The 26726-nt window shown below is 38.9% G+C and overlaps 2 protein-coding genes across 3 annotated transcripts; both read right to left on the reverse strand.

Moving 5' to 3' along the window:
- Window positions 1-15443: 15443 nt before the first annotated feature.
- Window positions 15444-20250, reverse strand: pigr (polymeric immunoglobulin receptor). 2 transcript variants are annotated; one of them, XM_062428649.1, is made up of 8 exons: window positions 20139-20250; window positions 19109-19456; window positions 18901-18982; window positions 18502-18728; window positions 16886-16982; window positions 16353-16441; window positions 16095-16144; window positions 15444-15981 (listed from the first exon to the last, which is right to left on the reverse strand). In XM_062428649.1, exons 1-8 carry the CDS (start codon window positions 20185-20187, stop codon window positions 15898-15900), a joined length of 1026 nt encoding a protein of 341 aa, XP_062284633.1. In that variant the 5' UTR covers window positions 20188-20250; the 3' UTR covers window positions 15444-15897. The 2 variants fall into 2 exon arrangements, with proteins under 2 accessions (XP_062284633.1, XP_062284632.1); XM_062428648.1 differs by having other exon boundaries at window positions 16095-16165.
- Window positions 20251-23901: 3651 nt separating this feature from the next.
- On the reverse strand, window positions 23902-26652 carry dad1 (defender against cell death 1). The gene is made up of 3 exons (XM_062428937.1): window positions 26352-26652; window positions 25132-25303; window positions 23902-24165 (listed from the first exon to the last, which is right to left on the reverse strand). The coding sequence occupies exons 1-2, from the start codon at window positions 26560-26562 to the stop codon at window positions 25173-25175; spliced, it is 342 nt and encodes a 113-aa protein (XP_062284921.1). The 5' UTR covers window positions 26563-26652; the 3' UTR covers window positions 23902-24165; window positions 25132-25172.
- Between the last annotated feature and the right edge of the window lie 74 nt (window positions 26653-26726).

Raw genomic sequence — 26726 nt, forward strand, 5'->3', positions numbered from 1 at the left:
AAAAATTATTATAAAGATCCCCACCAGCGTACCTACAGGTGTGTGTGCTGTGGATTAAAAGCTTCTATAAGTGATTTAACAGGCAGAAAATGATAGCAGTAATGTGGAGATCAAGGTTTTAATGTACTGCTGCTGATAAGAGTAGAGAAGAGAAGCACAGTTTGTTAAAGTGTACTAAATAGGTCATATATGGGATGTGTAAGTGGATTACTCAATCTTTTTTTATAGAAAGGTATTTAGGATGTACTATTTTAGACAATAGAAAGCACATCAAAGAGATTTTTTCAAAATCTACATGCTTTGTATGCTTGTAGGGAATCTGTTTTGGGGTATTAAAACCCTTTAAGGATAGTCAAGGACAGTTGTCAAAGTTAAAATTGGAATTCTATACACTGAAAAGAAGAAGCAAAGAAAATCCAATGCAAATACAGCAGCACTGTAATTGTAGTGCATATTTGCACAGTGTAGAAAGTGGGATGCATAGGGATCTTTATTTCTGGGATGTTTGTGCCTATCTGATTTCAATTTCACTTTTACCACTGAAGGTTGCCTGTGATCACATCAATCAACATGTGGACCGAGGATGCGAGTGAGAGCTCATGGTTCTCATACTGATGGTGTTTTTTTTTTTTCATACCCATCTACCTTCTTTCAAGTATCTGTTCTCATCTCTTCTCCAACTTGCTTCAACACAAGGGAATGGGTTCTTGTATAAGGTCAAATATGATATATGTGGGGATTGAATTATTGATGCATATCTACCTGGCTTCTACGATGGCTTTTCCCAGAAGGTGAGTTTAAGTCTTTCAAAGGTTCAGCATCACTAACTTTGCAGACAGATACCATCCTCAATTTTTTGTTTTGGATTCATAAATGAGGAGGGAATTATGTCAGGCACCGTGAAGTCAGTCAAGTCTATTTATATTTAACAGTTTCATTAATATAAAATATATATATCAGAGCACAGATCTAAAAGGTGGAGAGCCTGTGGAGAAAAGAGCAGTCTCAAAGTAGAAATGGCAATCAACCACCTTTTGTGTTGATTCAAGATAACTCACGATAATAATATGTTTTTCAAAGCGCTGTTTGATTACAAATCCAAATAGGAAATTTTGTTTTGACCGAATGTAGAGTTTTACACATTGTACTTTTTATTCAGGGCATGAATCAGCAGCATGTGATTTGTCACCAAGGATTACATGATTGAAAGCTGGAAAATCAATTCCGGTCAAAACTATATTTTCTAAACCGACAAAAAGTCTGTCAAACAAACAAAAATGATATTTTCTAAGCCGACAATAACAAATATCAATATCAAAATCTAAGAACTACCTTTCTTGTTTTTCCCACTGAAAGCCTACAGGGCTTGCCGAGACCTGTGGAAAGAAAGAAAAAGAAAAAAGTCAATGAGTCACACTGAACTTGAGATTCTTGCTTGATATCTTCAGCAAATTTATCTTCTCCAATTCGGTTTTCTCTTCTAATGCACTTGAATTCTTGAAACAACTTCACAGTAATTGGTCACCAGTGGAAAAGGGTGTTTGGCAGTCAAGGCAAAAACAACTTTTAATTAATTTTTACAAAGCAAAGCACATGCAATCAAAATGGTGCAGTCTATTTGGTTTGTTTATAGTAATAGACTGTATATTATGATTTACTTATTTTTTTACAAATTATAAATGTCATTTTGCATTTCACAGTTATCAGTAACAGATTTTGCCCAGTCTTGGCATAACAAAACAGTGATGGGTCCTTGTACCCAAGGGGGTACTTCAGCAGTTGCCAGGGGATACAGAGTGTATTGTGATTGCAGGTTGTAGAGTGACTCAACCAATATGAATAAATAAAATTTACTTTTTGATTTAAGAATAAATAAATAAATTCACATATTGAGTCAGCTGTAACAACTGAACATACTGTACGTGTTGCGATTGAGAGTACTGTTAGCACGGTTCGCTAAAAGTATTTGATAAATGGTTGAAATAGATACTTAAAAGTTCAACCATTTCAGGGTACAACCACAGCTGCAGTTACAATCGTCACCATTGTGAGACAACTGACCAACTAACAAATAATAACAAAATACATATTACTCACCAATGAAGACTCATACTAGTCCAACGACTGATACGACAAAACAGTCTTGTTTGGCAAAGGTCCAGTTGATCCAATCCGGTAAAATATTGAATTCAACACACATTATTACATTGATAAATATTCACGAACAGCTGGTGCATCATTTAATACAAGCTGACAGATCCTAATGTTAATGTTCCAACATATCCGTTGTCCTTGCAACCTTATTGATTGGCTACATCATGGTGTCAAAATGGTGGCTGCACTTAGACCTTTCGATTGACACCTCATTTAACCCAATAGGAGCTGGTTCCAGGTCCTGTCCACAGCCTACACTAGCCAACAAGAGTTGAAAGGAGACGACTGCCCCTCTTCTTTCATGTAAAGCTCGAGCCAATAAAAACAGATTCTGAAAATGACAATATGCAGTTTCAGTGGTTTTCAGCACGGAAATTATGTAGATATAAATAATATAAATAGTTTGCTGGGATTTACTTTTTATATGAACCTGCTTTTCCACCATAGCACTTGTTTGACTCTTTTAAATGCATAAAGTTTAGTTTCAACAAGAGAACAAAGCACTATAATGTGTTTATGCTTCAGTTACTCTGAAGGCTTATACTGTGTCTCTAGATGGCCTTTTTGTGAAGACACCGACAAATATAATTAGAGAAACATTTCGAAAATATTCTCTTTCTTGTGGTTTTGTTATTAAATTTTCAATTGGACTAGATAAGGTTCTATGCTGTGGTTCCATCGTGTTTTCCACTTAATAAGTCACAGCTATAGGTCATCTGCAAGCATCTGTTTGCAAAAAAACGTATTTTTCAATGTGTTCAAAGTTCTATTACTCAATGCCAGTAGCACTTGCAGTAATTCTGACTGTTGGGGAATTTCTTTCAAAAGAGACAAAATCAAAATCAACAACCTAATGGTTCAAGAAAAGCTTTCAATGTACTTTAGGTATACATTGGATGGGTGTTTCAAACTAATTTTACAGGAGTTTAAAGGAATGTTAAGTTGTTAAAAGTAACAGATAAACAGTTGAATTCGGTAGCTAAAAGTAATGGATAAATGGTTGAAATAAAGCCAAAAGTCATGGACAAATGCTTGAAATGAGCAGCTACTGCCACCATAAGTGGTTATAGTACAAATGCAAAGTTGACCCTAAACATTAGTTCATGTACTAAACCAATTTATATAAATAAGTGTTAAATAACATCCTATTTAAATCAATTCAAATGAACACATTTTGAATGTGATAGGTGATGTTGGTGTTGCTGCCGTGGTGATGCTCTTCTAAATGATACTCCAGCACCGATGTGTGTCCTTCATCCTTCACCGTCACGGTGGCTGCTTCCTTCCCATCATCCCTCAGCAGGCGGATGTCATATAGTGAAATGTGAATGGCTGCACAGGATTGCAGACCTTGGCAGCACTTCTGATAACTGCTAAGTATCAAGCCACTGAACACTGAACACTGAATCTGCCTCCCTCTGCTCCCGCTGACCTCCGACACGAATGGATCACAGACACAACAATAATACAAATAGGTTCAGAGAGGTTAACTAGGAATGTAATTGCTTTATCATTTGCAAGGGTTAAATCTAGTCATGTAGCAAGCATACTGCTATTTTTAGGTTAGGAAATCCTCAAAATACATTTAAAGTAGAAGAAGAATTATAATAAAAAAAATTGGAGTTTCTCTAATGGAATTTGAAAAGGTTTGTTAAGACCAAGTATTATTCTGGAAAGCAGCGTGTAATCCTTCTCTAGAGGTACTAGTGTGAAAGAACACAATAATCCACTGCATATAAATTGAAAATGTCATAATGCCTATATTGCCTTGAAGCCTTTAACACCTGTTCATCTAAATTTAAACAGCCTATTTTTAATGGCTAGACTGAAATGATTTTGGACATACTGGTCTGTATTAAAGATAAATGTATATTTTCAAAGCTGCACATATCCATGTTTTTATATGAATTATGGACCAAAAAACTATGCGTAATGTGGTTGGATTCGCTCATAGTGACGCACCCACAGAAAATTAAATTCCTACTCTGCAGGTCCCCTCAGCTCTATGGAGCGTTTTAGTGCCTTTCGACTCACTGTTTTGGTTTTACGACCTGCAACTTTTCGGTTTTGGTTCACTCACTGCTTTTATCAACCTCATTTTCAGGTGCAGCAGGCAATGAAGGCTCCACATCAAGATATGTCAGCACTTTTGTCAGTCCATTAGTTGTAAATACTGTTCAGAAACATTAAAAATCACACAGCATCGAGTGGTGAACTTGACGATAAAGCAGTCGGTCGTCTTTCTGATTACCATTCAAACGAAAGTGAAAGAAAAACATTAAGGCCTGCTGAGCTGAAGCTGAACTCATACTGTACGTCAACACAGGAAATTATTTACTGCAATATATAATCTCTGGGTCCTTAAATAACCAAACTCACCTTGATATCTCCTTATGCACTCAGAGCAGGTCGAAATTGAGTTGTTGCCCCAATAAATTGTACAGTGCCAATGGTACTATAGAAGCATGAAATGGATATCGATCCCCTTTGTGTGCTTCTACGTTCTAGCAAGGAGTTGTAGATGTTAGTCTCAGGTAATTATTCCACAAGACTCAACTTGCTATATGTCTTCTTTGATTGTATGACAATATAAGTTTAGAGTAAAAGTAAGTTCCTTTATAACCAATTCTAAAAAGGTATGTACTGAAGACTTGTATGGTCTGTTGGTTAACTCGTTTAATCATATTTTACAAATATTATTATATTTTTTCCACAATGTAGAATATTTTAGGTGTTTAATAGCACTTTGTTGAGGCTGCATCTGTTAGCAAGTGAATCTTCTTTGTGGAGTAGAGAGGTTTTCATATGCAAATAACCAATATCAAGGATTCACATTTACTTGATGGGATTCTGAAATCCAACATTATCAGTAAACGCACCATTAGGACTTCACGTCAGACTGTCAAAGTCAGACTCCAAGGCTTCGAGAAATAAATTTCTAAAGTTTAATAAACAGAGATAAGTGCTTTACGTCATTCAAGGGTGATTGCTCAGTCATGCAAATAGATATGAACCGTAGCTGCATTGTGTTATTCTGATGTTTTTCTCAGCATGGAAGACAGTTGTGTACAAGTGTTAAAATGGTCCCTTTTGAAAGTAGTTCATCAGTTGTCTTCTTGCAAAAACATTCCATTGTGTTGCATTGTATTTCTGAGAAAAAATGAGAAATAGGCTCAAACTTTTTCATAACATTTTGGATATATATGTTAATTTTACCAGTGTGTCAGGAAAGTGCCAAATGACAGCATGTAGTCCTTTTGTTTCTTTTTCTTCCTTTTTTGGTAAGGAGATAATCAAAATCATATGCATGATAGGCTCCTCTCTATGCTTGGTGCCCATTTTTATTTTCTATGCATTTTCTTGCAAACGATGAGAACACAATGCATCTTGACCCAATTGGACCACATTGCAGGAATGCTGCTCCATGCCGGCAATGACATTTAAAATCACAATCCTTATTGTTGGGGGAGCTGAACCATGACGTAGCCTCATCAGTAAATGGTCAAAACAGTCTCTTTTCTTTTCGGGCATTTTCCATGACTGTTTCAATGGCAAACAGCTATTCTGCCACTATTTAAAGAAATCCAATTTATTGACAATTAAATGTTAGCAGGACTGAAAATTATTTGGAAATGCTTTCTCTCTCTTTCCTTGTATTACATTTATAGCGCATTGCAAACATAACTATGTGTGTCTCACAATGGATGTTTGAAGAAAGAACATAGTATCTCCAAATCTGCCATTCTAATTTTTATTCAATGGTTCTTTCAATAACTTAACCCACCCCAGTGACATGAGGTATCAGCCATGTTTGCAGACAGGTGTGGGCTTGAGGGTTTGGCTCAACAAAAGTTGTTATTTAATGTCTGTTTCTGTGCCTTATGGAACAATCTGTTCTCCGATCCTTAGATAAAGTTAATGAATATAAACAAAGTGTCTCTTGTGGTAAATGCAGTTGGGGGTTACAAAACTTCCTCTGCCAGAGCTAATTGGAATATTAATATACGGCTATTGTTTTGCTGTCACATCTGCCTCAGTAACATCCCCTGACACTGCCTCCACTTCCCATTCTGTGTCTCCCTAACCTGTTGTCACATCCCTGGTGGCTCTCTCCCTCTCTCTCGCTGTGTATCTGTGAGTGTCTGAATGGAAGCAGGTGTGCTGGAGTCAGAGCAGAGCCACACCACCAGCTGCACTTCATCTCAATAATCACATCATCTCCAAATACTCAGCCCTGCCCCTTCCACTCTGCCAGATCATAGGCTCTGGTAGCAGACAGTTTGCTGCACTTCAAGCCAAATTGTTTATCAGTTTGGTGATTTAGTATTTTGTTTGTGTGTGTGTGTTCTCCATTACTCATTTTGTTCTCCATTTCTCTTATAATCCTGTATCCTATCCCTCCTCTGGTCAATCCTGATGCTCTGCCCTCTGCATTACTCAGTCCCCTCGGATCCCATGCTGGACCTGCTTCTTTGGCCCCTAACCGCCCCTACCCCATTGGTAGTTTCTGACTCTCAGCTACCAGCTCAAGCTTTCCCTATAACTTGCAGCCCATCCTCTCCGTGCTCTGCATTAAATATCTTTTTACCTTATTCATGTCTTCTCATCTTTGTCTGCACCTTGATACGCCTGTTCTGCAGCCTCATGTAGCACTTACTTACAATAAAGGGTTTCTTACAGTCCCTAAAATTACATTACCATAGGTATAATGGCATTGTGATGCAACATAATACCTGACATTTTATGACATTTGGATTCATACTTATTTTGAGATACTTATAACAGTATTTTTACTCCAACAATATATATATGACTTTTATGTTGGCTTCAGTGTGCAGCACAGCACAGAGGTGTCAAAAATTATACTAGCTCAAGATTTTGAGTTAGTATAATTTTGATGCTGATATTGATATATACACAATCACATATATATCCATGGCTTTATCCTAATCTTATTATTTCAACACAATAAAACCAGAACTAATATACTGGAACAGGCAAAATGTTTAGCAACTGCTCACCATCCATTTATGAAGCTTGCCACATTTATTTCATCATTCATTTGATTATTTTTCATAATAGAAGTATTTCGCTTTTACTGAATACTGGATGATCTAATTGTTCTAAAGCAGCATGTCTCCATCTCAAGGTGTTCCCCTGAGTTCATTACGTCACTTAATTTAGCTTATATGAAAAGATACTCAATGTAATTTCCTTGCTTATCTTCTACTTGTAAAACCTTTTGTGTTAAGCCTCTGTACTTACTTAAAATTAGCTGTAACACCAGTATTGCTAAGTTATGCTTACTCAACTCTCTTTTAAAGTTACACACTGTGGTGAGCAGGTGAGAAATTAAAACTTGTGAGGTAAATATAAAAAATGTGTCACTGTAGTCTATTTGTTATGCTAATGTATCCCATATGTATCCCTTATTTGTCTCTCAAACTGAAATCTGTTTTTAAATAGTCAAAATTATTATTATTCACTTTTTAAGAATGCAACATGAAATAACATTAAACTGTTTGTTACTTTGGTTTTTAATCACACAAATGATGTGAGAGGTATATTTAACTTAAATTAACACTATGGGCCCACACTCACTCAGCAAACAAAAACTAGCAGATATTAAAATAAATGAAAATAAAGCCCTTCTTACAGTCCTGATGTAAAGCTTGGGAGCAGAGAGGCCCAAACCTGTATGACTGTTTCACTCAAAAGAGCATAAAATAAAAGAGTAGTATATTAATCCAGTGTTTAGAATCCAATCTGCAGTTTTTACCTGTCTGTTGATCCTCTCTGAAGAGAACAGCTGGTAAAAAGGTGTCCCAAGATGGCGTGGTCTCTGCAGCTTCAACTTCCTCTCTGCCTCGGATTGAGACAAGACAGCAGGTGGTGTGGTCTCCATAGCATTACCAGTCTCTCTGTATTGGGTGGAAAACTGTGGCAAGCGGCAATCATGTATCCAGATATAGCGGGTCCCTTCAGTATAGTCCATGGCTGTATAAAGAGAACTGGATGCGGTGTTGGAGGCAGCACCCCGTTCATTCCTTGTGAAAGCACCCTAATGAAAGCTGCTCAGTGGTGCATGAAACGAAGGTTACGATATTGTAACCCTAGTTATAGTAGCACAGGCGGAGCCCTCTACTGGACTCTATGGGTATAACCCTCCTCCAATCGCGTACACGCGATGGCCCACTGAAAATTAGCATGTACGTAGCCAACCAATAGGGCATGTCTACCTGACCCGCCCTCTCCAGCGGGTATATAAGCAGGTGCATCGCCATCTGCCCTCATTCCACCAAACTTCAGCGTAAGGCGAAAGAGTGGCAGGGCCCTATGTAGAGGGCTCCGTCTGTGCTAATATAACTACGGTTACAATATCGTAACCTTCATTATATCTCACACAGGCTTCGCCCTCTACTGGACTCTATGGGTACAGTAGGCAAAGCCCGATCTACGTACTCCCTGCCGCGGGAGAGGCTCCACCCACTGACCAAGCCACCTACCGGTTAGGTACCAAGACCCAGTCACCACTTTCTTGATCTTAGCCGCCCTGCGGAGTGATGACGGATCCAACTCCATCCCAGTTAGCAACACCTGGCTGGACTGGATGAGGTTGTGGTCTAACCTCGCAGGGGTCTCCATCATTAGACCTCCTGCACACCTCATTGATCGAGTCCTAGCAGAGCACGACGCCCTGTAGGGGTCAAGCATAAAACACCTGACACGACCCTCCTCTCACAGGTCCTGTGTCCCTACAGTGAGCACAGACCTTGAAAAGGAACCCGACACATCCAAGAGATAGAACCTTATGAACGGGCAGGGTGTAGACCACGATGCTGCCGTACATATGTCCTCAACACTCGCACCACTGAACAGGGCCGTAGACGCTGCCACACCTCGCGTGGAGTGCGCCCGGACCACAGTGGGGGGATCCCGGCTCGCTTGACTGTAGGCTGAGAAGATAAACTTACACAGCCACCTCGCCAATCGTTTCTTGGACAGGGCTCTGCCAGCCGTACCGTCACCATAACACACCAACAACTGGTTGGTTATCCTGACGGTGGCCGTGCGGTCGACATAATATGTCAATAAGCTGAAAAGCCTCCAATTGGATAACCCTATACCGAAATGAACTCCTTATGTTATGGCTATATAACTTGGCTGACGTCAGAGCAAGCAGCAATGCTGTCTTGAATGACACATTACCATAGGTATAATGGCATTGTGATGCAACATAATACCTGACATTTTATGACATTTGGATTCATACTTATTTTGAGATACTTATAACAGTATTGTTACTCCAACAATATATATATGACTTTTATGTTGGCTTCAGTGTGCAGCACAGCACAGAGGTGTCAAAAATTATACTAGCTCAAGATTTTGAGTTAGTATAATTTTGATGCTGATATTGATATATACACAATCACATATATATCCATGGCTTTATCCTAATCTTATTATTTCAACACAATAAAACCAGAACTAATATACTGGAACAGGCAAAATGTTTAGCAACTGCTCACCATCCATTTATGAAGCTTGCCACATTTATTTCATCATTCATTTGATTATTTTTCATAATAGAAGTATTTCGCTTTTACTGAATACTGGATGATCTAATTGTTCTAAAGCAGCATGTCTCCATCTCAAGGTGTTCCCCTGAGTTCATTACGTCACTTAATTTAGCTTATATGAAAAGATACTCAATGTAATTTCCTTGCATATCTTCTATATATGTTATGGCTATATAACTTGGCTGACGTCAGAGCAAGCAGCAATGCTGTCTTGAATGACAACGCTCTTAAGGAAGAGCACTCCAAAGGCTCATAGGCGTCCCTCATGAGGGCCTCGAGCACCAATGGCAATTCCCACCTTGATAGTCGCGTGAGATAGCCCTCTATCAACCAAAAGTGTACGTCTGGACTCCGACAGAACAGACTGACAGAGTTGAGCACAATCCCCAAGTACTCGGCCCGCTGGCTTGGTTGGGGGGTGCTCTTTTTCCAGTTGATGGCGAATCCCAACTTGGTCAGCTGTGGAGCGGCTTTCAAAAAGCTGTGGTACATCATTTCGGCCCTCTCCGCCGCCAAACCCGCCATTAAAGGGAGTTTGGCCCATGGGGGCCCTCTGTGAAAGGGTTGAGTCATTCCTGACGCACCAGGCCCGCCGTCCGAGCTCCCGGGATCGGGGTGGTTGAGCCTGGCCGTAAAACCCTTGACGGAGACGGCTCACTGTCTTCGGAGGCAGTGGTGGGGGCAGGGGGAGCCCAACCGACTCCGCTGCTCTCGTCATGACCTTCGGGAAGTCAAGCTCAATTGAAGCGGCGCCGGAGACAGCCGAGGTGTCAGATAGAGAGAGCTCCTTAACGCAGTCCTCGTCTCCTCGGGCTGGCGGGAAGGTTGAAGCGGGCCTGGTCAGCGATGCTTCCTCAGGTATGGTGGTGGTGTGCGTAGGAGCGGCGTCCTCCTCCTCCATGGCGTCTTCCCCATACTCCCGCTCCTCCTCGTCACTGGCGTCAGGGGACAAGTCAAGTAGAGTTTGGCCGGAGAAGAAGTTGGCTCGCTGCTGGCGACGGACACGGGGGATGTCTCTGCAGCACGGCGATGGCATGCTCCATTCCGAGACACTCGAAGCAGAGTAGATGCAGGTCTGTCGGAGCGATGATACCGCTGGGACAGGCCGGACAGTGGCGTTGATCTTGTAGCGGCGACTCCATCTTAGGCAATGCTGTGTCAGTGGGCCATCGCGTGTACGCGATTGGAGGAGGGTTATACCCATAGAGTCCAGTAGACGGCGAAGCCTGTGTGAGATATAACTAAAACATGTTCTTCTGGGTTCTTCCTCTTCCACTTTGCTTCTGTATCACTGGGCCCATGGAGCAAGCAGCTCCATCTAACTTAAATGTGGCTAAAACGATCAAATGGTTCAGCTCTCCTGGACTGTCGAAGTGAGATCGAACATAATGGATCAAATTCTGATAGTAAAACGTCTCACTTCGCAGGGTTTGTGACACTAGGAGAAATGTATCTGCTGATTTACAGACCTCTCTTTCACAAAGTAAGTCTATGGGGAAAAGTATTTTTGGGCCCTAATGAGCTAAAATATGTGTGCAAAGCTAATTCACAAATGCGACACATTTCATGATGTAAAAAGTAATGTACTTTAGGTACAACTTAACTACATCTGTGTGTTTTTAAAACTTGTTTAATATACTCTTTTTAATCTTTAACAAAATAGCTTTTAACCCTATTTTAACCACATTCATGAAATGTCTTTTAAACTTATTTAAACATAGTTATCTAACATTTGCATTACAATATATGATATTTTAAACCTATTTTTTAAAAACTTGTTACAAAAATGAACTGTAAAAGCTGCACATTGGGTCCTGTTTGTAGTTAACGTAACATGTGCTATACTGCATCTTTTACTTAAACAGTGGGTTGAAACAGAAATAAAAAAATAAAGAAATGTGTTTATTTTGTGAGCTCTTGTTTCAAGTCATTTTATAGTTTATTAATTGTCATAGTGGTGAAAATTAAGTGATAACCCAAATTTACAGTAAATATATTCTCTAGGTTTAATGTGAAGTCTTGTACCTTTTACAGTGTGTTAAATGTTATGTATATGGAGGAGTTCATATCTGTAGCACCACAGCCGGGCAAGCCTGTGCCCTTCATTTCCAGCCTCGTCATGCTCTCTTCAGCGAGTGAGAGGTACTCTGTAGTTAGTCACGCTGGATCTTATGGTGGAAACAGGATCTGGCAGCAAGGTACCATTTCATTTCATTTCATGTCATGTTTTGTTTTGTTGTTGTTTTGATTTTTATCTACCGTTACTATAGAAACATAGAGGCAAATTATGCCTTCCACAGTTTATGGTGGACCTGTTACAGACTAAATGAACCACAACAGTTTAAAATTATGAAATTATGCTTCTCAATACGTAGAAAAAAGGGATGCGTTAGTTTCTTTCATGCAATTGGTCTGAGTGAATAAGAATAGCACAATATTTTAATGGGAACTGTGCACTTGTGCATCACTTGGCCTTCATACCAATTGTCACAGAGCTCAGAAGGGTTTCTTATCCTTCAGCCTGGCCCTCCATTTCCATTTTTCACTGATGCCCTATTATGTGTAGCAGCTGTCAACAAGGTGAGTTCATATGTATTGATTGTAGGTGCCCTTAAATGGCAAGACTTGAGGGAACAGCTACAGAAATGTAATGTTTAATGCATGTGGACATAAGCAGAGATTGGACTGTTTTCATATTAAATGGGCAAAAACATACACACATATACATGCACATACACACAGCTTCAGATGCAAATGCATGAATGCGAAGCTATTTAAATCCTGTTTTTCTCTGTGTGGAACCCTGTGGTGACTAGCAACAACATTCTGTTTTTCTCCACTTTTTCTCCAAACTATCTCCTTGTTGTTTGGTCAGACAAAAGGAACAATTCTATGAGCATGAATGGGGACACACACACACACACACACACACACACACACACACACACACACACACACACACACACACACACACACACACACACACACACACACACACACACACACACACACACAAGCAATACATAACGGAAAGAACATATTTCACACAGGGTTGACCTCCATCTAGTGGCAGAACTGATTCCACTCGAAACGCATTAAGATTAATGACTGAGTCCCTGCAACAGCCACACAACACAATGGTGACACTAAACTAAACTAGAATGGGCTGAACAGATTAGAAATCACTCGATTAATGTTTTGCTGGTTGAGGAGGTTGACGTACAGGATATATAGGATTTTATATATAAGCGGATTTCCATAAAATATCTCAAAAACGCAAAAAATAAATAAATAAAATAAAGACACAAATGGAAATCGTAACACATCTGAATTTAAAACCTTGTTGATACTTCAGCACACCACCAAAATTACCACCACCAAAATTTGGTGCCTCCTAACACAAATAATTGGTCATTTATAAAGGCTTCCTTCAGAATCTTTTGTAATTTCACCAGTTTTTAAAACTATATTACATTTATAAGCTGGTAAAAACTTTATGCATCACTGCAAATATTTAATTATTCATTAAAAATGGAAAATCTCTCGGTAAGAGATCAAATATTTGATTATTTATGAGGCTAAATAAGCAAAAGATTTAGAAAGATTGTCATGAAAAAGTGTTCACATGCATATTTGGGCTTATTAAATTGGGTGTTTTTCCAGTTGGAATATATATATATATATATATATATATATATAACAATGTATAGAGTAGTTAGAGTAAAGCAAGTTATAACATAGGACAAAATAAAGGGATGGGATGAAACTTAATATAGAGATTAAACAACACAACATGACACAACTGATTAAACAGTACTAAAAACAGATAATCACACTAAAATAAGGCTAAAGAAAAGAACTGACATAGTCAGAGTCCTCAATTTAAAATTCATTTTTAAGACTATTCCAAGTGTCGTGAGTAGAAAACATGAAGAATATGTTTACCCTGTGTGTACATACATTAAAACAGTTTCTTTCGATTCAAATGTTTTGCAACAAATCCCCTGAGCAACCTCCACCAGCTTCAGCAACTTCGACCATAAATGATAAAAGCTCTGCAAAGCGATATATAATATCTGTGGTGATGTTTGTCTGCTGTGAAATAACCTAATGGTTTTTTAAAGACAGTGTGGGCTCTTTTAAAGAGAAATTTGACTCAAAAATGATAAAACATTTAAAAATGTGCTCTTGGAAAAACCACAATTCAAGGCCAAAACACAGTATTCACCTCATTCCGAGAGTTGTTTATTCACTGAGAGTTCATTCTGATTCTGCAAGTACTGTGTGTGATACATGACACCACAAGGAAACACTGAAACTTTGTCATTTATTTCACTATGTCACAAACAACAAAATGGCCTTCCTACATATGAAGGTGAGACCTAAGTTACTGTTAAGACTTCCAGGCTCTAGTTGGTTACACAGCTTACGACTGTCTCATTAGCCTGTTCAATTTCCAATTCTAACATGTCATTTGCGGTTCAGTGAGAGAACAGACTGTTCAAGTGTGAAATGTAGTGCTGTTTGTTTCAGAGTTCATTTACAAACTCTTTCAAATGCTTTGCGAGGCATGCCTCATAATTAGGTTCATAGTGTCTGAATTGGTTTCCATCAGACAGAATGTATTATATGCTTATATGTGCTAATGAGCTACTCAATTATCTAGTTGTGAAATAAACACTAGATCTACAAAAATAGCTGATCTGAAAACATTACTGTGTCACTCCCATGGGCTGTTAATGCAGATAAGACTTTGAGTTACAATCCACACCATAACTCAGTAATTCCCCACCAACGCAATCCAGGCACCAAAAAGAAAGTCTATCATTTTTTGTCTTATTTTCTTTGCATTTGTGGTGAAATTACATTTTCTGAAAGCTAAATTTTAATGGAGCAGTTATTCAAAGGACAGCTGCTTATGAACTCAATTAACTAAAAAGTGTCCATAATGAATATTTTAATATTAACAGTGGATCACACAACTATTTGTATGTGTAAGGTGTCGCTCATAAACACAAAATAATCAGCTGAATCCGCAGTTTTTGTCAGATCTATGGGGCATTTGAGTGTCTTTCAGCATGCTTTTTCTCAGCTTGCTGTTTTGGTTTTGGATGATTCTCACCGTTCTCATCCTCTTCATTTTCAGCAACAGCAATAGGCAACTGCATTCAGCCACAAAGCTTTGAAAACCCACTGTATGCTGCCATACCAATGCTCTATGCGGTGTTTGAGCATCTTTCAGCTTGCTCTCTTTCAGCTGTTTTGGTTTTGTTGCCCAAAACCTAACTGTTTTGGTTGATTCTCACTGCTCTCATCATCGTCATTTTCAGCAGCAGTAGGCAGCTGCGTTCAGCTAAAAAGCTTTGAAAACCCTTTGTATGCTGCAAGTCCAATGCTAAATGACAGACAGGCATAGATAGCGACATGTGTAGGAGTGAATATAGTGAAGCAGTTGGAAGCAAAAGAACCCGATATTTCCTTCAGGAGTTAGTGTAGGCCAAAAAATGTAAAAGGAGAATAATGGCCAGAGCACAACTCCAAATGAAATCTGCTGAATGTTTTAATAGGCAACTGTTTGCTAACATGTTTGCCCTAAAAACTGGTTGATGAGGTCAGTGTTGTGTTTACAGCTTGTTTACGCTGCCCCCAAGTGGCCAAAAAAATCTGTTAACGTAGTACTCAAATAATTAACTAAGAACGTCATCTCCATTTTCCCTTTAATTAGTACAAAATTGCATAATTCTTTACAGAGCACTTTACAGAATACTGACAAACGAAATGAAGCATAATTATCCAAAACTCTGGAGAGTGTAGACTCTACCCATTTTGCTAAAATCTTTAAATTCCTAGACAAAGTAGAGTAGACATACTTCAGTGTCCTGTGGTAGTGATAGATACAGCTGTACTTCTGAACAAATTAAGTAAAAGGCTGCATAATTATTTGTTGGCAAAGCTGTCTTATATGAAGCTCTTTTATAAACATCTCAAGACTATAACAGTGGCAAAGTAGCAGTTTAAAGCAGTATGCAATATAAACAAAATAACTGGAGAGCCAGCATATGTGATGTGCAGTTAACTAACACAAAATTACATTCAGTTACAAAGAGTGACAAAAACAACACTGCAAATATAAAATAGGATTTATGGTATTTTTCTGAATTCAGCACATATGGGCGCTCTGGGGATTCTTGTTGAGGAAAACGACAGCAGCGTTTTGCAGGTCACTGACATCCCCTGAGTACTCCTGTGGGAGACAGAAAGAAAAATGAGCACTGTAATCGCTACAGCATATTCTCGATTATGGTGTTTTTTAAAAGTGTATGATATGTCGTGACAGATGTTTTTACAAGGGCTTACACTGAGCCTCGTTTTCACTCCCTCCATTTGTCTTTGTCCAGGATGCCTCTCTGGAATTGGACAGTAAGGATCTTTAAGACATAAATAGAGCAAATAATCTGACTTAATCTTACAAATATTTTAAAATGATTATACCATACTGTTGTTGCTCTCATTAGAATTAATGAATGCATTTACAATACGACTTAACACGTCTTTAAGAAGATTAGAGGCCAAGAATTAATATTTAAAATATGAAGAAATGAGAAGTAGCCTTACTGTGCAGTTTCCACATCTTCCTTGCAAATATGGCCAAGCCAACAAGAAGCATGAATGACGCACACACGAGCAAAGACTCCAGGATGTGACTAAGACAGAGACATAAATATACCATGGTCTGAACACAAGATAATCCAACATTAAAAGCAGCTAAGGCGTACACTGCATCTGTTCTTACATAGTAACATTAAAGCGAAGATGATAAAAGATAAATGTTCCTGAGCTGGGAAAGAATGGTAATGATCATTATCTGTGCATGACTGAGATTAGCTTGCATGAACTCCATCATGGTGTTACGGATAAGCATCGCTAATGATTAATAGTGTAAAAGGCATCAAATTAAACATGGACAGACCAGCACTCAGATGTTCTATCAGTAAATTTAGGTGGAAGGCCACATTGCAATAAGGTGCAAATAAGTATCGCTATTGTTCCACTGCTTTTAAGAGCATATTTACATGAACATATTTAAAGATATGCTGCCATACATTTCTCAAAAATGGTTCTATCATAAAGACCTGCTTTATTCTTACCTGTGACCGTTCCAAGACTCCTTTGTGATGGGTTTGGGGGGAGGCAGGTATGCAACAGATTGACTTGATGTAGCAGAGGACATCACAGACACTGCAGCTGAAGATAAAGATATTGTACGTAGCTTAAAAATGTCATACTATTATAAGCAAAGGAGTATTTGCACCCAAAGCCACAGAGTTCATAGAATTAATTTAGCTGATAAGCGAATTGAAACAATGGCTGCCTTGTACAGCTGGAGACCTGCGAGCCTCTGCCATCTGTTACCCACACATATTGATCTGTATAGCTGCACTTGCCTTCTTCTAATTCCCGCAGGTGGGGAATTAGCAATGCAGTCACAGCATTGTGTTGAATTTCATGCCTACAATGCCTGGTTTAATAATGATGTCATCAGGTTACTCCACATGGTATACTGATGTGTCTGGCTTTCACCTATACCAGGCTCCACTGATTTCTTGTGAGACTGTGAGAGTGTTTTTTTTAGGCTGGCATTGTTAGGGTTGTTGTTCAGTATGATAACAAGACTAAGAGTGTACAGCCATGCTTATGACTCTGTGCTCACAGAGCTTTGAGCTAAATGCTATGGTCAGCATGCAAATATGCTGACGATGACAACACTAACATGCAGATGTTCAGCATTTTAGTTAGTGTTAGAATGCTCATATTTTGTAATCAGCACTTAACACAAACTCATGCAACTGTTGTTGAGACATTTTCACTCAAAACCACAAATGTCAATCTCAGGGCACAGGGTGAAAGGTCAGGGGGTCAACTGGGTCATTAGGATTCATCCTCATGGTGCTACAAATGTCTGACTAAATCTTTTAGCAATCTATCCAATAGTTGTTGAGATATTTCAATCTGGACCAAAGCAGTCAGACTGACTGAGATAAAATATGTATTTGTTAAGCTGCACTAACCAATATTTTTATATTAACAATGGGTCAAATGACCATGTAATGAGTAGTGAAAGTGGTAATGATGAAAAGTTATGATGAAATCACAGATAATTATTACCCAACTCTGCAGCTCTCTCCAGCTCTACTGAGCATTTTAGTATCTTTAAGTTAATTGTCTTTGTTTTCCGACCTTCATCTGTTTTGCTTCAGTCTCACTGTCATCATGTACCTCATTTCGAACAACAGCAAGCAGCTGTTTTAAGTAAAAACTATCTGCCCAGCACAAAATGGCAGGCAAACTCCACCAGAAATTTAGAGGCCAGATATTTGAAGACAAAAACAGTGCTGAAGGAAGAATAAATACTAGACTTTCATTCATCAGATAGACTGACGTACAATTTCAAATGAATGATAATGTTGCTTCTTATCTGTTGGATGTGTAAATAGGTAATTATTTGCCAAAACTCTTTACATTTACAAGGTAGTGATATGTCAGTGTAGTGTTTACAGCTTGTTATGCTGCACCCAAGTGAACAAGAAAATCAATTAGTACTGCTTTAAATAATAAAACATTCCCTGGTGCACTTTTAACAATGAATCACATTAGAATGGCTTAGTGGCTAAGATTGTGTACATGCCCCCTGAATGCAAAAATTTGATCTGAGAGAAAATATGTGATATATTACGTACATTTTAAGGGCTTTTTGTCAACTTACTGGTCGAAGCTGGAGGTGTGACCAGCACATGCACGGATATCTGCTGCTGTCCTGCAGAGCACCAGTACCAGCCCGTATCTCTCATCTGCAGCTTCTTAAAGGTTATAGTTAAAGACCCAGTTCTGTCATCGTTGATGGCCACTGAAGTGTCCTCGTAGCTCCCGTCAGAGCCCGTTGTCAGACAGGAGCTCCAGTCTCCACTCCGACACCACTTCTTCGAGCTTTCTCTGGTGGTGCACAGGCACAGGGGAGTTGATGAATGCTGACTGCCTGTCACTGTCTGACTTCAATTAGGATCTCAAACAAATAACCATGTTGCTTGGGTATACTGGTGCATTGCTTTTAAGAAATTAGGATTCTAAATATTCTGATAATATCATCAAAAGGAAAATGAAATACCTGTATCTCTCACTGTAGAGGCATTCAACTGTGACACTACCCCCCTCCTCTGCGCTCAGCCTGCTGTTCACCACTGACAAGCCTGCAGGAAATCAATCAACATCCACTGAGAGATTGTACTTGTAATCTAAGCATTTGAAAATGCACAATGGATGTATTACTGTGGATCAATGAAGGATTTTGTGTCCAAAATGAGTCCATCACTCACCGTGTACGGCCTTGATGTTAGTGTAAGCGACGACATCAGCGCTCCATACACCACCTATCTCCACACCACACATGTACCACCCAGAGTCCTCCACCTTCAGGTCTTTCATGCTCACAGTGAACACCAGCTGAACCGGGTCGTCATAAATGCTCACTTTCTCCTCCGCCGAATTGGGTGAACTGGGGTCATCTGTGCGAGCTAAACTGGTGCAGAATTCCCTCATCCTCCCCCGACACCAATATTTTACATAGCTGGTGTACTGAGGCTCGTAATGACACGGGATTGTGAGGGATTTACCCTCCAGGACTGCATGCTCTTCCACAGTGTTTACCCCACTGCAGATGGAGGCTGATGGAGAGAGGAGATGATTGAGTGTTCAACAGTGGCTTCAACTTTAACTTTTAACACTCATGCTGCAATCAGAACAGAACAGTTACTCGCAGTGGACATTCCTTATCTATGATTGCGGAAAAGGGAAAAGAGGCCTTGAGCAATACTTGTACCACATTTATGATGTCAGTTTCATTTCAAGAAAAAGGAAACAAAAACTTCCTTTTTCATACTTCTTCTTCCAAAATTGGATTATCCCACCGCTAAATAACAGGCCTTTGAAGACATGACAAAATAAAGATCAAACATATGCTTGCCAAGAGGCAAAACATAGTATGAACCTTGGCAGAAATGTCAAAAACACGAAAACCTTCTAAAAATGGCAACTTTACAACCTGTCTAGTCAGTCTTTGACAAATTATCCATACAGAAAAAAAAGCTATTATAAGGACAGTATAATTAAGCTCAGAACAATGAAAACTACTTGCTGGAGCTTATGTTTTTAGCGAAAGCATTAGAAACATCCTGCATTAAAGCACCCGCATTTGCCAAAAACCACAATATTAAAGTGAGTGGGTGGCAGCACAGATATTAATCCTCCTAAAAACTCCTTTTTTTAAAATGCATCTACAGAAAAATGCTACTGCAAAAGCTCATTGTACATCTGTAAGCACATGACCTCGGCAGTCATAGTTATTACCTGGGATCCATGGTAACAGGCTGAGGGTGAGTATTAAGAGTTGCGGCATGTTCTAATGTCAGGTTGAGGTTTACTAAGTAGGTCCTGACCGCTGCAATAACACAGACCCCAGGTTCCGCAATTCCAACTTCCTCTTGGTCACATGATCGTAAGTTGGATCCAGATGTTGCAGATGTTAACCATCTAAGTGCCGGCTAGAATATAACAGTGAGGAACACTAAGTCTGAGTTGTCGCTGACTTTCTGTAAATAAGTGGGATCATTCGCATGACATAAAAGTGAAAACAAATTCAAGTTCAATTTGCTTCCACCTAATGCAAAATGTTGTTAAGGTTGTAGTGACCCATATTCTATGATATTAAAGAAATCAAGACCCTAAAGAGTTAGATTAGGAGATCTTTCAATATGAGTATAGTAAATATGAAGCTGGAGCCAGCAGCTGGTTAGCTTACCTTAACATAACAACTTTGAATAGGAGGACACAGTTTATTCATCTCTGTCCAAGGTTAAAATAAAACCTGCCTACCAGCACCTTTAAAGCTCACTAATGATTATATCTTGATTGTTTAATCTCTCCAAAGGCCTAAAGCCAGGCTCGCTGTTTCCCCCTTTTTCAAATCTTTGTTTATCTAAGCCAACTAGCTGCTGGCTGTGGCTTCAAATGAATCGAACGGATGAGAGGACTTTATCTTTTTAAAAACCTTTAACTTTCTACAGGTTTTGGCCTGTAGATTTCAGCATGTCCTTCCTAGTCTTGGATCTCTTATAATTTCAGCATTAGCCATCTTTGTAATACCCTTTTCTCCCAGGCAACCAAATACTGAGTGCCTTCCTTCCTTCCACGGAGAGGATGCTTTTGGCAGGCTGCAACGAAGTGATTTGATTTTGATGGCTGAACACTTTGGATTTGGTCCAGTCTTCATTTGTTGGATTAAGCGTCTACACACAGTCCCCCTCAGCCACTGATTTAACAAACAATTATTCCAACGCTCTCAATTTGCTATGTGAAGGGTGACGAGGATGTCTCTAAAGTCCCTTGCTCTTTGCTTTTGGTTGCAAAGTCTTTCATGGTCATTAATTTCCTAGAAGAATGTTTGGTAACAAATTACAGATTGGTCCTTTAACAGTTTAGGCAGACCTCAGAATAGAAACTTAACTTTCAAGATCCATGACAGGATACTGACAGCCTATAGTAAAAAAAAAACTGGTTTGTTTCTGCTACAGAAAGGTAAGATACTGGAAAATACATGGATATTATTTTGTGGATTGCTGTATTAAAACAGGAGTTCACATAAAAATTCAAGGACAATTTAACCAAACTGTCACAACGTTCCTTCTTTTTAATAGAGTCTTTAAACCTGACTAAAATGTCAGGTAAAAAGGTCTTCAGTGAGTTTAACTACCATCACTCTCCGCACTTTTTTTGAAGGCTCCGACTCTAAAATGTCTTCATATTTCTAATAGTCGGCAACCTTGCATATGTATGCTTTAGATAAAATGGTGCCATGATGCCTCCTAATGTTTGTTTTTATTACTGGGGCTCTGATATACATTGCTTCGTGGTTTGACAGCACTTCCACCCCCCCCCCCCCCACCCCCCCACCCCCCCTCCTGAAGGGCTGCTGCAAGTTAATGAGACTGTTTTCCTTCCACTGAGAGAAGGATCAGTTAAGTCACAATCCAATTAGCCTATAAGTCAGCCCCTTAAAATATTTCCCATTTTCAGGAGGAAATATGGCTCGCTGTCCAATTCCTTCGTAAAGTAAGTCCTATTATTTCCAGCTAACTTCTACTATCTAAAATAATGGTATGGTAGAAGTTAAAATATGTTAAAGGAGCTGGAAAATGAAGGGAGGGTAAATTAAAAACCTTTTACTCCAACAAAGTTCAGGAAGCTTTACTACTCTCTGATATTCCACATGGCCTTAATATAGGGAAGCATGTGCACACAACTACCTTTCTGCCTCTTCATAAAGGAGTCACCGTGTTCCTTGAGGGAGGTGTTTTTCTCTTTAGATATCTTGTAACTCACATTTAAATTCTTACAGGTTGAATATGTCAAATATCTCATTTGCCGGTCCCTGGGAGAACCACTTCATTTATAATTTACAAAGGGAGCAGTGTCACTATTATCTACTTAGTATCTCAAGGTAGGTATGTGCACTCTCTATGTCTGCTATTAAATCAGCATAGGAAAAGATTTAGATCTGACCTTTACAGGAGGAAGCCGGTTTGCCAGACGTGCTTCGCTCCATTTTTCATCTACGCATGCGAGGCAATACATATCCAGTCCAGACAGGTCCTTAACATTCAGATTCCCCCCCAGCCCTTCAGGGACTTTAAAGAGATAATGGCCTAGATGGACCGTGGACACTTTTAAAAAAGACTATATAAATAAATATTAAAAGAGATATTTGAGATTTGCATGGTTCAAGATTCAAAGGAAGGATGTGATGGATTTGTGCTCTTCAGGCAAATCTATCTTTTTGTCTGTAACCTCACATACTCTTCTTCTGTATTTGGTCTAATGTACTATTCATAAAATGTAAATAAATGATTAATTTTCTTTGTTTAAAAAAAAGGATCCTTGAGACCAGAATAGCTCAAATGTACTCAGGTGAGTCCCAAGTGTGTGTGTGTGTGTGTGTGTGTGTGTAGGTGTGCATTGGCTCTGTGCAGTTTAAAGTAATTTGGGGTACCTCCAGAAAAACTAATGGAATCAAAGCCTCTCATTGCTCTGGGTGTAATTTTCTCACTTTCCAATCTAGTAGCACAGCAGAATGCAGAGTAGTAAATCTGTCGCTCAGGTGGGAGTAGTTTGCTGCACAGATTCCAACTCTTATTGGCTGATAAAAAACATGCTGTAGCCTTAATTCTTCAATTTAAAAAGATCTGTGGGGTTCAGAATCAGTTTTAAGAGTTTTTCTTTGTCTGGATACTCTTTAAAACAGACATTGGTTTTCCTGTAGCTCCCAACACTGAAGAGTCCTATATTTTAAGCTGTTATATGTAGGCCCTGTCACAATAATTATCGACTTATCGTACAATAACCTAATTATCTACATCATCATGTCTATATATGGACTTATCGTATGATACATGGACATGTCCGTGATCTTTTTTTTCTCCTCAATATTGCCACATTTCACATTAACAGCTAAGAAGCTATTCATGTCACAATGGCTAAGTTAGTAGTGTCCTCCATTCCTCACTGTGTACGTCCTGAGTGGAGACTGCAGAAGAATTAAAGGTAAATAACTCTGTCCCTATCCATAATGGCAGTCTGTGTTTTTACAGAAGCCTAGCACCCACTCTCCACTCCCTGTCCCTCTTTGCATTATTATGCTTTTATATTATCATTATATCAGTGGTATAAAATGATCTTCAAGTCACAATATCGTTTATCGCGATTATTTCTGAGACAATATATCATAGTTATTGTGACAAGCAAAGTTATGTCAATATACAGGTTATAGGGATTAATCACTCTCGTACTGCTTTGTCTAATGTTTGTGGTATTGCTTTGTGTAATGTACTTCTAATTTTGTAATATAATAAACAAATGTATCTTTTTGCTTAAAATGATGTTCACACTCATGTAATTAGTTTTAAATCATTGCTTTTTAGACCTTCAGATGCAACGCCTGCAAAAGTCTAACCTTCTTTATCCTTCTTGGCTCAAACAGTGTATTATGAAAATAAATTGCTTATTAAAACTAATTGGCGAGGGTACATTTCAAGAATCGCTTCATTTATTCACAAGGTCACATTTTCAGTTGTTTTTATTTCTTTGTCTCAGTGCAAAAGGGAATGCTTTACAAATTTTGACATTTAAAAAAAAAAAGGGGGAAAAAAGAGACTGAAAGAAAATCAACCATTATCAGTAAGAAAATTGTAATGCACCATATGTGACTATGTGCAGCAACATCAGTGTGGGTGTTGGGTTGTACTTTTCCAAATCAATAGCACAAAACCAGATGTAGCATCAGGTCTTCAAGGTGAGTTCTGAAAACATCTCTGGTCTTGATCTATGAAAAAAACGAGGAGGGGGTTGGATTAGTTACAGTGAGGCTATGGACCAAGTAACATAGGAGAGGAAACAGATATAAAGAGAACATAATCGCACCGTTTTCTAAAAAAACAAAAGCAAAATGTGTCATCATGTGGATTTATTGAGAGAAGTAGAAATGAAAGCTAAAGTATCACATGTACTATCTGGAGCTGCTGCACTGACAATGAAGTGATGAACTGGCAGAAATAGTTAATGTGGCTGAGAGCACTCAAAGGATGAGGGTATATTTCTTATTTTACAAACGTAAACCAATACAGTAAAGCATTTATTGCATTTATAAAAAGGTCCATATAAGTATCCTTTAAAACTAATAAAACCTCCCATTTCTTGTCTACGGAGAGACTCTACACTATACACTATACTATGCTGATACATATCACAGCTTTGGGTCACATTTCTCAGATTTCCTTATATGCAAAGATGCTGACTGTGCTTAAAATGTTCCTTTAAAAGTGAGACCAAGTAACTTTTGAAAGAAGAATTAATATAAGCTCCATGATAGGGAAAAGTTGAATTCATGGGGAATAAAACTTTTGCTTGATCAAATCAATAAATTCAGAGGTGCTGCTGTTACAAGATAAAGCAGTCTGGTATGGTGGGAGATGTTAACTAATGGCAGTCATTTGGCTGACTTGATGTGTCTCTTCTACCTGACCTATTGTTGAACTATATTTAACTCACCTGCACCTACCCTGTAATTGCCACAGTGTCAAAACTGACAGTCTTGCCTTAAACTGATTGTGTTCATCATTGATAAAAGTAGTATGAAGCATATGGAAAGTAACTAGAGAAAATATTATGAATGTCTAAATATATAGCTTAGCATTATATATTTCTATTGAGGTTTGAACTACACAGTGGTACTGCCTTATTAACAAGAATTATACTCATAAAATGAGAAATGCATATGTCAGATATGCACCTTCTGAGAGGGGGGACAGTATTGGTGGGATGCACGTCTTTTCAACCAATGAAATTCATCACAACAAGATGCAGGACGGTGTGAGCGAACAGGAAGTCGGCGAAGGCTCTCTCTGGGGAGATAGACAGGAAGTCTCCTTTGTTCTGTGGGTTGATTTGGATACGAAGACACACTAAAAAAAGACAAAAGACATGGAGGGTTTAGTATTACTGCAGTGCACCATATTCCCAGCAGGCAGAGATACATAACTGACATTTCATTATCTACTACACTGTCAACTATTCTTACGATTTTTTAGTACAGAAAACTTCTTTAAATCAATTTTTGTAACAGCAAATATAAAAAAATATTAAAATTATGAGATAAGATGTATCTTTATTGATCAAACCTGGGAGAAATCTAAATTGACACAGCAGTACAGTGGAAAAAAGTAGCAGCGTAAGGGTGAAAGTGTAATCGTAATAGTAAACTGGATCCTTGTGTAAATAAATCTGCAATATGTAGAAGTTTCTGAGATTATATACATGTGAATTTTCCTAGTGTGTGTGTGTAATAACATAAAAGAGTGAAAAGCAATTACTACATCACTTTTGCAAAACCAACTTGGCAAATTCTGGAGTCAAAGAGGTTGGAGTCATGCACTAGTGAAACATTGACACCTGTCCTTTAGTGGAGTCTCAATTTTAATATGTTTATAATTTGACATCACTGAATATTGCTTTAAAACCCAATCATTCAATCACCCATTGATTGTTAATGGAGAGGTTCTGCAGTCCCTGAAATCACAGGTTCTTTTGAAAGTGACCCAGTTATGTCAATTACAGCTCTGATTATCATTGACTATAGGAATACTAGGAATTCTGAAACTGAGTAAAAGTAACACACACTGATCTGACAGTTTACTTGGTTCATCACAATTATAGCAATCTAATGCAACAGCCTAGCAACAAATCCTACAGTAACTTATGTTACATTTTATCCTAACCATTCTAAAGGCGTGTTAATTCAACTTTGCAACCAGCTACTGTTTTGTTAGAATGAATGTAGTTACATTTTATTACATTACATTACAAGCCATTGCATTTTAGTTAGCCTAGCTAACTCGGTTTAGCGCGCACGTTTGCAAATAAGCCATTAGTCCAACGATGGGCCGAAACGCTTGAACGCACAAAAGAACCATTTGGAGGGCAGATAAAGACTTATTTAAAATAACGTCTTACCTGCGAGAATGAATGAGCCCACACATGAGATGAAGCCCGACAGAAAGCTATTGAAGGGGAAAGTGCCAACGAGCAGACAGTAGAGGAACTGCAGCGCTCCTGTTAGCAGGATGTACAGCAGATACGAGTCCACCACTTTGAGCTTGTTGGGCGTCGTGGTGGTGTACTCCTCCAGGAACCGAGAGACCACCGATATGACGGAATTCGACATGTTTGCAGGTTAATTTCCACTGAATTGGGTCAACGTCGAGTTTTGCACTGGTGCTCTTCCTCAACCGAATGAGTGACGTGTCCACAGCAACCGGAAGCGCGTTTGGTGTTACAGGAAATATGTTCCGAGTCGCTCGGGAGGAAACCGGGGAACGGGGAAAAGAG

Source organism: Scomber scombrus, chromosome 11 (genome assembly GCF_963691925.1).
Source record: "Scomber scombrus chromosome 11, fScoSco1.1, whole genome shotgun sequence".
Taxonomy (NCBI): Eukaryota; Metazoa; Chordata; class Actinopteri; order Scombriformes; family Scombridae; genus Scomber; species Scomber scombrus.